The sequence below is a fragment of the Anoplophora glabripennis genome, unplaced genomic scaffold, assembly GCF_000390285.2.
Source record: "Anoplophora glabripennis isolate ALB-LARVAE unplaced genomic scaffold, Agla_2.0 scaffold1844, whole genome shotgun sequence".
Taxonomy (NCBI): domain Eukaryota; kingdom Metazoa; phylum Arthropoda; class Insecta; order Coleoptera; family Cerambycidae; genus Anoplophora; species Anoplophora glabripennis.
The window spans coordinates 15,019-27,101 of NW_019417918.1; the positions used below are offsets into that span (position 1 = coordinate 15,019).

Sequence of the window (12,083 nt, forward strand, 5' to 3'; positions counted from 1 at the left end):
CCAGCAGCATCCGTAGGTGACTGTCCATTAGAAGTTAGGCTTGGAAACCTTTTAAGTTTTCTACGCGCCGAGGTCGAAACTGAACAACGGATAGACTTAGCAAGCGAGGGTTTCGGTTTAGCTGATAATTTTAAAACAAGGTCCGGTACGGCTAACCAATCTAGTAAAAGAAATGCGTCTAAATTGTTAAATAATTCGACCTTTACTGCGGCGGGTTTAGTAAATGTCGATGTTGTCAAATGTATATTTTGTACCGGTGTTCACGAGAGTGACAAATGTTTTAAGGCACAAAAGATGACACTAGAAGAGCGCAAACGTATTNTGCATCCAATCCATTTATCAGAAAAAGTTTCATCTACGATCATAATAATTGTCTTCACTCAATTCTTATAACAAATGAATTTTATATGGATGCAATTTTTCCCGTTTGCAAGTTTTTTGTATGAAATGGATCTTCCACCACACCTAACATGACATTAAAAGAATTTTCTTCATTTGTAAGGCTTACTGGTCTTCCATTTTTTCATAGATCTGTAACAATTCTATTTTCATGAAAACGCAGCAATGTTTTTGAAACTGTTGATTTAGACTTCTACACAACTTCGTCTTCTATCACCTTACATATCTTATGAACATTAAAACTTCAATTATGCTCGGTTTCACTTAAATGTGCCATTTTTGCGAGAAAATTATTCACACTAAATGTATTGACATGTGTTGTTAAGATAACCACTATTAGGCAAAAGAACGACGCGACGTTGTTATGGAGCTAGAAACTTTCGAAGGTAACTTAATGGATTAAAAATATTTTTGTATAATTTATAAGACAATGATTTTTCATTATCTCGAAAACAGTTAATTTAGGTACAGGGTGATTCACTATATTTTGACCCTCCCCCTTAACTTTTTTGTTTTAAGAGTTATAAAAAAATGTGATATACAAAAGTTGCACGATCTTTGATGAATTTTTCGAAAATGATAGTAGAAAAACAAATGAAGTTCAAACAAAATGGCCGCGGATGTTAACTTTGTTAATTTAAATGGAACACCCTGTATATTTTTACATATTTTGATGGAACGTCCCCCGCCGAGCACAGTCATATATGGTTTGTTGGGTCCATCTCTAACAATAAGCGAGATAATATTAAAAAACGAAAAGAAGGTTTTTTTTATTAAGAAAATAAGATATTTTGTAATTGTTGGACATCTTTCAGACATTTCTGCCTTTTCTCCAATTACGTAAGGATTTAAATTTATTTGTAATATATTTTGACATATCGAACATTGATATAGTCCAAAATGGGTATAAGTATTTTAACTAAATCTCACTAATTAGACCGTGTGAGGACTATTTACTCATGGACAATGTTATATGGTAGGCCGTGACAGTGAAAGGTAATATTATGACAACATTGTTATTATTTGACAGTTTGTATTATTATTTGATTAAAATGGGTCACACAGAAGTAGAAAATTTAAATATTATAGGAATTGAAATAGAGTAGTTAAGATATTCTCCATACTTTATTTTAATTCCTAATATTTCAATTTTCTATTTCTGTGTAACCCATTTTAATTAAATAATAATACAAACTGTCAAACAATAACAATGTTATCATGACATTACTACCTGTCACGACCTACCATATAACATTGTTCATGAGTAATTGGCCTCACACGGTCTGTATAATATTCGGGTTCCTTATCTTTTAAATTAACTTCTCGTTACTTGAAATAACAACTTTATTTCTATTTTTATGAATGACAAAGAATAATATTCATATATCAAGCATAACTGTCAAATACTGTCAAACAAAGTTACAATTGTTCTCTCCTTTTTAGATCAGGGCAACACTGACCAGGGCAACACTGACCAGGGCGCAGAGACTTTTACATTTAAATAAGTACCCAACATGCCCCCCGCCTTGAAAGAAGAAACAATCATTTCAACTAATAACTAACAATAGGTTTACAGCTAACTACAATGGTTTATGACCACAGTCAAAGTAGAAATTTGGTTCGATATCACTTAATCACTCGGTATAATGACCCTGAGCACTCCCGCACCTTTCATTTGCTCGATTTCCTTCTGAAACGTCAGGTAGGGGACACACCTTTGTTGCAGCTCGTTTCGTAGGACCATTGGCAGTTTGGATGGTGATAACTCTGGCGATTCCGTCTGCTCCGGGATGAAGTTCTTTAACTCGACCAAGCCTCCAGCGTAATGGTGGCAGATTTTCATCTCTTAAAATCACTAGGTCTCCAACATTCACAAACCGTGGACCACGATGGTTTTTCTGTCGTTGATGTAATTCTGAGAGGTATTCTTTTTTCCATCTGCTCCAAAAGTGCTGGACAGTCTGTTGGATGCGCTGGTATCTTACCAGCCTATTGGTGGGGACATTTTCCAGCTCCCGATCTGGTAATGACGTTAATGGGCGGCCAATTAAAAAATGCGCCGAGGTGAAAGGAGTGAGGTCGTTAGGACTGGCACTAATAGGGGATAAGGGCCTTGAATTTAAAATGGATTCAACTTGTACTGAAACGGTGTACATTTCCTCAAAGGTCAAGTGCGCGTTTCCCGCTATCCTCTTCAAATGAAACTTGGTGGACCTAACCGCCGCCTCCCATAAGCCACCGAAATGGGGTGAATACGGAGGGATAAAGTGCCAGTTAACATCTTCGTTTGCATGAATTTTGTTTTAACATGTTCCCCAATTACTTTAAGTCAGAGTTGGCTCCAACAAAATTCTTTCCGTTATCCGAGTACAAAGCCCAAGCCCGCCACGACGACCTATGAACCTACGCATAGCCATTATAAATGCCCCGGTGGACAGTTCTGTTACAAGTTCTATTATGTATACATTTGGTGGAAAAACAAATGAAGATACATACATAACATTTTGATAATTTGCTTCCTCTGCCCTTTCTATTTGCTAACCACAGAGGACCGGCATAATCGACACCAGTGTGATAAAAGGGAGGGGAAGGCGTTACCCGTTGAATCGGTAAATTTCCCATAGGGGGTGCAAAAGGCTTTGGATTTACTCTGACACATTTGACACATTCGTGGACAGTTTTTCTAGCAAGTTTCCGACCGGATACAATCCAATATCGTTCACGTATTGAAGACAATATTTGCTGCGGTCCAGCGTGCAATAATTTCCCATGTTCATAGCGAAACAGCAATTTGGTCAAGTAATGATCAGCCGACAATATCAAGGGGTTTATTTTATCAAAAGAGTAATTTGAATTGGTCAGTCTACCTTTAACCTCTTAAGGTTCTATCAGTATGCAAAAAGGTGTAAGTTTTAATAATTTACTACGTTGCTTTATTGTACCTTGAGCATCTATAGAATTAATATCTTCCCGGAATGATTCAAGCTGAGCTCTTTTTACTAATATTAAAGCATTGAGTTCCTTCGTAGTCAAAGAACCGTATGTGCGATCATTGGCTTTAAGTTTGCAGTTAGTACAAAATCTCAAACAATATGCAGTCACTCGCCGTAGTTTATTCCAACATGAATAATTTTTAAAAGAAAACGGTTCTTCACCTTTGCGCGTAATAAGGCACTGTTTAATGACCTTCAAATCTGGCAGATCACTATCATCTTGTAAACACCTTTCATTAGATACAAAATCTTTATCATAATTTTGCTCCTGGAGCCACTCAGGCCCTTGCCACCACATTGAGGAATTTTTTAAATTGGAGGGACTGGTACCTCTGGACAATAAATCTGCAGGATTGTTAGAACCGGAAATGTGTCGCCATGAATACGGATGTGTATTAGTTTGTATCTCCGAAACACGGTTGCACACAAAGGTTTTGAGCTTAGAAGGTTCAATTTTAAGCCAAGCGAGAACAATAGTTGAGTCTGACCAAAATTGACAATGATCGAATCTTACATTTAAAGACTGGACAACCTTTTGATATAACCTTGACAATATTAGTGCCCCACATAATTCAAGTCTGGGAATTGTGGTTGGTTTCACAGGGCTGACCTTTGCCTTTGCATACAATAAACGAACATACACATTGCCATAACCATCTACTGAGCGTAAATAGATACATCCCCCATAAGCTCTTTCACTGGCATCTGAAAACCCATGCAATTCAATTCTAATGGGATTTCTACAAATGACGTGACGATCTATGTTCAATTCATTTAAAGTGTGTAACTCTGATCGAAAATCAATCCATTTTGTATGTAATTGTAACGGAATAGCTTCGTCCCAAGAAAGTTTCAGAAGCCATAGCTCTTGTATGATCATTTTTGTGACTACAACACAAGGACTAAGTAGACCCAAAGGATCAAAAATTCTAGAGATTTCTGATAAGATAGCACGTTTATTTACTCGAGATATTTTAACAATATTGATGTCATAAGATAATTGGTCAGATTGAGGCAACCACATTAGACCAAGTGTTTTAGATTTTTCTTCCTCTTCTTTTCCAAATCCCTTTGAACTTGATGACCATCGAGACATATCTATTCCTTCAAGAACTTTTCAGAGTTAGAAATTCACTTCCTTAGGAAAAACTGACCCCGTTCCAAAATATTTAGAAGGCCCACACAATTTTGCTGTAGCGATTCTAAAGAATCCGACCCTGTGATTACATCATCAACATACATATCATGTCTGATGATGTTTACTACCTCAGGACACTCATTCTCGTACAACTTTGCCAATTCAAACAGACACCGAATTGCCAGAAAAGGTGCACTAGCTGTGCCATAAGTCACTGTGTTTAAATTAAACGTTGAAATAGGCAAAGAAGTATCAGAACGCCATACAATTCGCTGTAGAGAGCGCTCTCTTTCTTCTACAAGTACCTGCCTGTACATTTTTTCAATATCTGCACACGCTACATACGTATACTGCCTAAAACGAAGTATGACTGTTATCAAGTCAGACTGAATAGTAAGACCCACCATTTGAAGATCATTAAAAGAGTAGCCAGTTGTAGTAGGAGATGATGCATTGTATACCACCCGCAATTTAGTGGTTTCACTACTTTCTCGCAGAACACCATGATGAGGTAAATAGTATGCACATTCAACCTGATCTTTGCCATTCACCTTAGTCATGTGACCCATTCTTCCATATTCCTCCATAAACTCTACATACATATTCTTGAATTCAATATTATTCGCAAATTTGCGCTTTAACTGCTGAAACTGTCGAATAGCTCGATTTTTAGATTCCCCTAACAGACTCACACAACTCTTTAATGGAATAGACACCACAAAACGTCCATCTTCATCTTGTCTCGCTGTTTTTGTGAAATGATCCTCACACATTTGTTCTTCTTTCGAGAATTTTCGAATTTCTGAGAATTCATTTTCTATCTCCCACAGCTTACAAACCTGCCTTTGTAAGTCATTCTCAACGGATAAGTTACAATGAGTAAATTTTTCCTGCCCACCGACACCTAAAGGCCCTGAAACTATCCATCCAAATTTTGTTTTTTGGAGGACAGATTTGTTCAATCCTAGATTTATTTGGTCAGCACACAATAGGTTCCAGAATATATCAGCACCTATTAGCATATCTACTCGAGACGCTTTGTTGAACTGAGGATCAGCTAACCTAAGATGCTGAGGAATTTCCACCTGCGACAGATTGAATGAAAACTCAGGAAATTGGCTTGTTATCTCAGGAATCACAAGACACGATATTGAAATACTAAAATTATTTTGACAAGAACGTACAGTGACCTGAGATTTCGATTCTATTTTTGTTGATGTACAACTTAAACCTACCATTTTTATTTCAATTGGAGTTTCCGGTAAACCCAACTGTTTCACTAAATTTGATGTCACGTAAGACGACTGTGACCCACAATCTAACACAGCTCTTATTAGTCGTGGCTTACCAGTCTTATCTAAAACCTCGAGACTTACTGTAGACAACAACACCATATTTGAAGAAAAGGATGATAAAGTAACAACTGCATCAGAACCTTTCGAATTTTCCCCTTGCTCTATAGCCTCATGATGAAGTAAAGTATTGTGCTTACCGTTGCATTTGTTGCACAAAGCCGTTATCCTGCACCGTGTAACAAAATGACCAGATTTGAGGCAATTTAAGCAAAGTTTTAATTCCCTGACACGATTGTACCTGCAATCGGTAGACAATTTTTGAAATTCTGCACAGTTATAAGAGAATGTGCAGCCTTACAATGAACACAATTTTTTAAATTATTGTTTTCTTTCACACTGGACCCCAGCAGGCAACGTGACGATTGAATTTGCCTCTTTTCGGACCGATTTCCATTTTTGAGTTCCAAACTTTCTAGAAAATCTGCCCTCGTTTTTAGGAAATTTTGAAAATCTTCCAATGTGGGAGGATCACTACCCACCTGATGCTCTTCCCACTTTCTGTTAGTAGCATTATCTAATTTAAGACTAGCCATATGGATTATTAACGTACCCCACTCGTTAGTATTTTGCCCTAGTGAATCTAAAGCACTCAAATGTTTAACAATATTATTTGATAAAGCACGCAGCTTAATAGAAGATTCATGTGACAATTTTTCCAAATTAAACAATGCTTTTATGTGATTATTTATAAGCAGTCTGGTATTATTATACCGGTCACACAGTAATTCCCAAGCCTTTTGATAATTATTTTTTGCAAAATCTAATGTCTTAATTATTTGTAACGCATCCCCCTTTAGTGACGATCTTAAAAAGTGAAATTTATGTATTTCTGATAAACCAGTGTGACAATGTATTAGAGATTCAAAACTATCTCGATATTCTAACCAAGTGTCATAAGTTCCATGAAAATCTGGAATTTTGATAGTTGGCAATTTTAATCCACTTACAAAACCCGTTTCAGTTCTACATATTTCACTATTAATCGATTGGGCATGCGAATGTACTGACTCTATTTCATCTTTAAGATTTTCCCCGAAAACTATTTAATAATTTTTTTCCTTTTAAGGTACAACTATAATACTGACTCTGAAATCCTGAACGATCCTGGAACTGCTTTTCTGTCTCGGATTCAGACACTGTTAATTCGATTTGCAACTGAATTTCTTCATAATCGGACATTAACGAAAGTGCTGCATTTAGCCTTGATTCAAGCTCTAACGCGCATTCTTCTTCAACAACAAAATTCTCGCTTTCGGACGCGGTAATCAACTCCACCAAGTATCTTTGAAAAGCCTTTGTTTTACGGAGCCTCTTCTTCTAACTAACAATGTGAGTTCTTTCTCTTCACTCATTCTTCAAATTGGATAAAATTGTCGATTTCCGCCCAATTTTACGTATACACAATGCTGCTCCCTGCGACGAACAACTAACGTATTCAGGAAGGCTGTGTCAACCAACAAACTGTTTATTCTTTCCTTGCAAGTCCCTGCTCGGGCGCCATGTATAATATTCGGGTTCCTTATCTTTTAATTAGCTTCTTGTTACTTGAAATAACAACTTTATTTCTATTTTTATGAATGACAAAGAATATTATTCATATATCAAGCATAACTGTCAAATAGTGTCAAACAATTGTTCTCTCCTTTTTAGATCAGGGCAACACTGACCAGGGCGCAAAGACTTTTACATTTAAATAAGTACCCAACACGGTCTAATTAGTGAGATTTAGTTAAAATACTTATACCCATTTTGGACTATATCAATGTTCGATATGTCAAAATATATTACAAATAAATCTAAATCATTACGTAATTGGAGAAAAGGCAGAAATGCCTGAAAGATGTCCAACAATTACAAAATATCTTATTTTCTTAATAAAAAAACCTTCTTTTCGTTTTTTAATATTATCTCGCTTATTGTTAGAGATGGACCCAACAAACCATATATGACTGTGCTCGGCAGGGAACGTTCTATCCAAATATGTAAAAATATACAGGATGTTCCATTTAAATTAACAAAGTTAACATCCGCGGCCATTTTGTTTGAACTTCATTTGTTTTTCTGCTATAATTTTCGAAAAACTCATAAAAGATCGTGCAACTTTTGTATATCACATTTTTTTATAACTCTTAAAACAAAAAACTTAAGGGGGGTCAAAATATAGTGAATCACCCTGTACATGATGTGTTATAAGAATTTTGTTTAGAATTTCGAGAATTGAAATATGGAATAATATACAGGGCGTTCCATTAAAGAAAAAAGCATTTTTATTTCGCAATGAGTTTTTAACTGATCGTGAATATTTAAATTTTGTTTATTGTAATAGATTTTAAAAAACCGTAAAACGTTTGTGTTCTTACGATTTTTCAATAGCTATTTTACGTTAGGAGATAATCGACCGTTTCCATACATATCAGCGACCCTGTATATACGCCCCCTATTAACCAACCAGTGGAAATTCCTGTTTGTGTAATCGTATAGCAAATGTAGCTAACATTTACGAGCCAGCCGTACTTTTCATGGCACTTCAAACATCAAAGCGATACAAAATTATATGAATCGGTTCAACGTCGTCGCTTAACAATAAAATGTGATCGACATTAGCTCACTTTCTGTGTCAGCTTTAATAGAAGCGGTGTTGCGCTACTAATTATAACGATATTAAAACAGCAATAGGTCTAGCAAAAACCTCTCGGTAATTACTGGCAATTATACGGACAATTATTATGAGCTCACATCACAGTAGGTCATTTATTAATATGCATTCTTCCTTCCAACAATCACATTAACTATTTAAATTACTGACAACGATCGTCATCTTTAGATCACCGCTACTAAAGTAGAGATTAAAACAGAAACGGTGAAGTGAATTATTAATGGGTGCACTTTAGGTCACCGTTATCGCTGTTTTAGTTTTTTAGGACAATGTATATTTCATCAAAAACTTTTGTAGATATTATCTTGTAATGGGTATACGTATAGCGAATGAAGAGTAAGGACGAATTTGATCGCTTAATTCGTTTGTTTTATCGTTGTACAGAGCAATATCGAACGAATTCGATGGCCTCGTCCTTGTATGGTACACATACAACAAATGAAGGTAATGAACGAATTCAGCTGAATTTTTCCTTATTCGACCAAGACCTGACTTTCCTCGATTTCCAAGTCCAAATCAAACTAACTAAATAAACGACTTTTGATGAACAAATTTGTTCGTTACCTTCTGTCACTGTTTCGTTATAACCTACACACTGGGCGAATAGTTTTGTTCACCATCTTTCTCTCGCTGAATGTATACAGGGTGATTCAGTCATACTGTCATTAATTTTAAAGGAAGATAAGAGAAAATGAGTAGAATACGGATACGCGATTAAAAAAATTTTAAAATGCATATTTTCGCTGAAAAAAAAATATTTTCGAATCATATTTTCCTAGCAACCGCCTAGCAACGGTCAATACAATACTGTTTGTGTTAACCGTTGCTAGGCGGTTTCTAGGAAAACTGTACGATTTTTTTACCGTACGTAATAGAAATCTTAGATTGATCGCAGACGGTGTGTTTAGTAGTGGTTGTAGATAAAGTATAGTACGCTCGCGGCGTCGTGCGTAACTTTTCCATTCGTGCGTAAAATGCTTTTTACAATACTTATTACGTAATATACTATTACAGTAGTGGTCGTAGGTAAAGTCATTTTTCTGTAAAACCATTAATTAAATAATTGTTAAACGAAGATATAGCACTTTTCATTATAAATACAGTCCACTAAACCTATTTATGTTTTTATACATTATAATTGAATATGAGTTTTTAGCATTACGTTCAATTAATTATTCAGTTTGTAGTACGTAGTGACTTATTTCTTTTCAAAGAGTAGTACAGTATTTAAAATGCCAGTACGGCTAAGAAAAACAATTATTCGTCCATAGCACTTTATTAATAAAGTTCGGATCCCCTCACTTTTATTTTGAAACCAATTGCAAAATTCAAAACGACTGGATAAATCGGCTGTTTCGCTTCAACGTTCGAACGCTTTGTAGTCTGCCGGCCGGCGCATTCCCTGACGCGAAGTAGGGTGCCAAGTTAACGGGAATTGAGAGGTAATTTGCTTATTTTTTTATAAGGTCGAGTAAAATAATTTTTTTTCGATTTTCTGTTTTTATTAGACCTTCCGAATACGTGGTTAAAATTAATTACATCTGATGAAGTATGCCTCAGCAGTATACTAAAAACAACTTCAAAGACAAGCATTTTATTAATAATTTATGATATTGTTGAATCAACTATTGTGCGGACAAAAACCAACCTCAATATTGAATTGAGTTTATCTTTGTCAAAGAGGTGATGTTAGAAACAAGAAAAGAGATAATTTCTTAGAAAGTTCATGTTACATTACGTAACTTTCATTCATGATAAATATTTTTATTTTTATTAGATATTAACTAATATGTTGCAATTCAATGATAGACCGAAATTTGATCCGCAGAGTAGTTGTGTCCTGCAATATTATTAATAATTAATTAAAGTTTATCTTTGAAATTACTTATTTACGTATATTAGAAAATTTTAAGAAAAGTTAGATTGAGTACCTTCTAAGGCTTTGTTCTCCTCGTCATTCAGACTTCTCATTTGTAAAATTTGTTCATTTTAAAATATATTAATTACTAACGTCATACCTAAGATTACTGTTCATTTCAAAAACCACCTGAGTCGAATTTTTTAAAATATAATATTTGCCATAAAACGCCTTTCGGATTAAATGTAAAAACCATACAATTGCACAACACGTTAGCTGCTACTTCGGTATTAATTTATATATTCACTACAAAAAATACATAAGTCTGGCGACTTGCGTTGTTTTTTAAGGACTATTAGGCTGAAGAGTGGAAGATGAAATCATAGGATTTCCCCGATAAAGGAATTTTTACTTTATTGAAAAACATGTAGAAAATGTAGGATAAACTAAATTAAAAAAAATAATATCGATTTACTATGTATTCCACCATATTAGTCAGCTCAGCTGCTCAGCATGGCAACTTGCTGTAATATCTTTATTACCTATTATACCAACAAATCGGTATGAATTTTCTGAATTTGAATTCTGACACGATTTTATCTTGATTTCGAATTTGTAAATAAAACAAATAAAAGTTCCATGAAGGCTAAAAGTTTAAATTGTTATATGACTCTGGACACATAAAGTATAAATATAAATATGCATTCGTTTGTAAATAAATGTATTTTTCCATTGCAATAAAGACTTGAATTTCATGCATTAGTTATTGTTACAGTTCTTATCTCTAAAATAGTTCTTGGTATTTATTAGTATTTAGTAATTTTTCTGATGTGAATGAGTTATTTCCCGAGATCGGAAATTTTGAATCTGTTGTGGGATAAATTACTGGGAAGGATTGGAAGCACTTAGAATAGCTAATATGGGGATGCCATTTGTTTACATTTGCTTAGTAGTTGGTATTTGAATACGTGCTAATATTCTAATTCCAAATTCACAGACAATATCAAACAGGTAAAAAAATAGTGTCCTCCAATAACATATTTTATTCTATGAATGAAGGAATTGTCTAATGGACAATCAGAGAGGAGAATAATGATGTCGTCAAAACGTCAAAAACAACGAAAAGATCAATTATATTATATTCTAAAACATTCAAAGAAATTGTTCCTTACTATGACTGACTACTTTGGACAAACATCAATATGAAACCCAGTCATGCTATATTAATTAATATATTTCTGTATGTTAATTATTTATTATTTTTTTCAAGTGACTTCCTTTTTTCCTGGCAAAACTTTGGTAGAATATTTTTATTTTTAGATTTTAAATTATTTACTAGTCTGTCTGTGGAGTTGTGTCTTTACCATGTATTGTCAAATAATGTAATATTGGTATTTGATATGATATCATTTTCACATGATATGGCTGCTAACTTTAACAACAAAATTCAAACAGATGATATGTGGGTATACTGACACCAAAGAAGATTTTGATAAGGTTGATTATGATTTATAAAGGAGTTGCACAGTTTCGGTTTTAATGCACCACTGCTTTATCATATGTCTCATATGTACAACTTACAATCTCAAGAACATAGGACTTTAACAAAAATGGCACAATGTTCTAACCTTGGACCTCTGCTGCTAAATTTATAAACAACCTTTCTGATATTGTAAAACTCTCA

General features: G+C 34.6%; 2 protein-coding genes across 2 annotated transcripts; both read right to left on the minus strand.

Moving 5' to 3' along the window:
• Window positions 1–3,276: 3,276 nt before the first annotated feature.
• Window positions 3,277–4,488, minus strand: LOC111692526. The gene has a single exon (XM_023456571.1). The coding sequence runs from the start codon at window positions 4,486–4,488 to the stop codon at window positions 3,277–3,279; it is 1,212 nt and encodes a 403-aa protein (XP_023312339.1).
• Window positions 4,489–4,851: 363 nt separating this feature from the next.
• Window positions 4,852–6,396, minus strand: LOC108916054. Its single transcript, XM_023456572.1, has 4 exons — window positions 6,365–6,396; window positions 5,766–6,123; window positions 4,935–5,615; window positions 4,852–4,884 (listed from the first exon to the last, which is right to left on the minus strand). Exons 1-4 carry the CDS (start codon window positions 6,394–6,396, stop codon window positions 4,852–4,854), a joined length of 1,104 nt encoding a protein of 367 aa, XP_023312340.1.
• Window positions 6,397–12,083: the final 5,687 nt, after the last annotated feature.

Excerpts from the sequence above, each read along its gene's own strand:
- LOC111692526 (XM_023456571.1), bottom strand. The coding sequence starts at position 4,488 with ATGTCTCGATGGTCATCAAGTTCAAAGGGATTTGGAAAAGAAGAGGAA.
- LOC108916054 (XM_023456572.1), bottom strand. The coding sequence starts at position 6,396 with ATGCTACTAACAGAAAGTGGGAAGAGCATCAG. Across the intron at positions 6,124-6,364 it reads GAAAGTGGGAAGAGCATCAG|GTACAATCGTGTCAGGGAAT; the intron begins GTGGGTAGTGAT and ends TACCGATTGCAG. Across the intron at positions 5,616-5,765 it reads CTCCAATTGAAATAAAAATG|GTGGAAATTCCTCAGCATCT; the intron begins GTAGGTTTAAGT and ends AATCTGTCGCAG.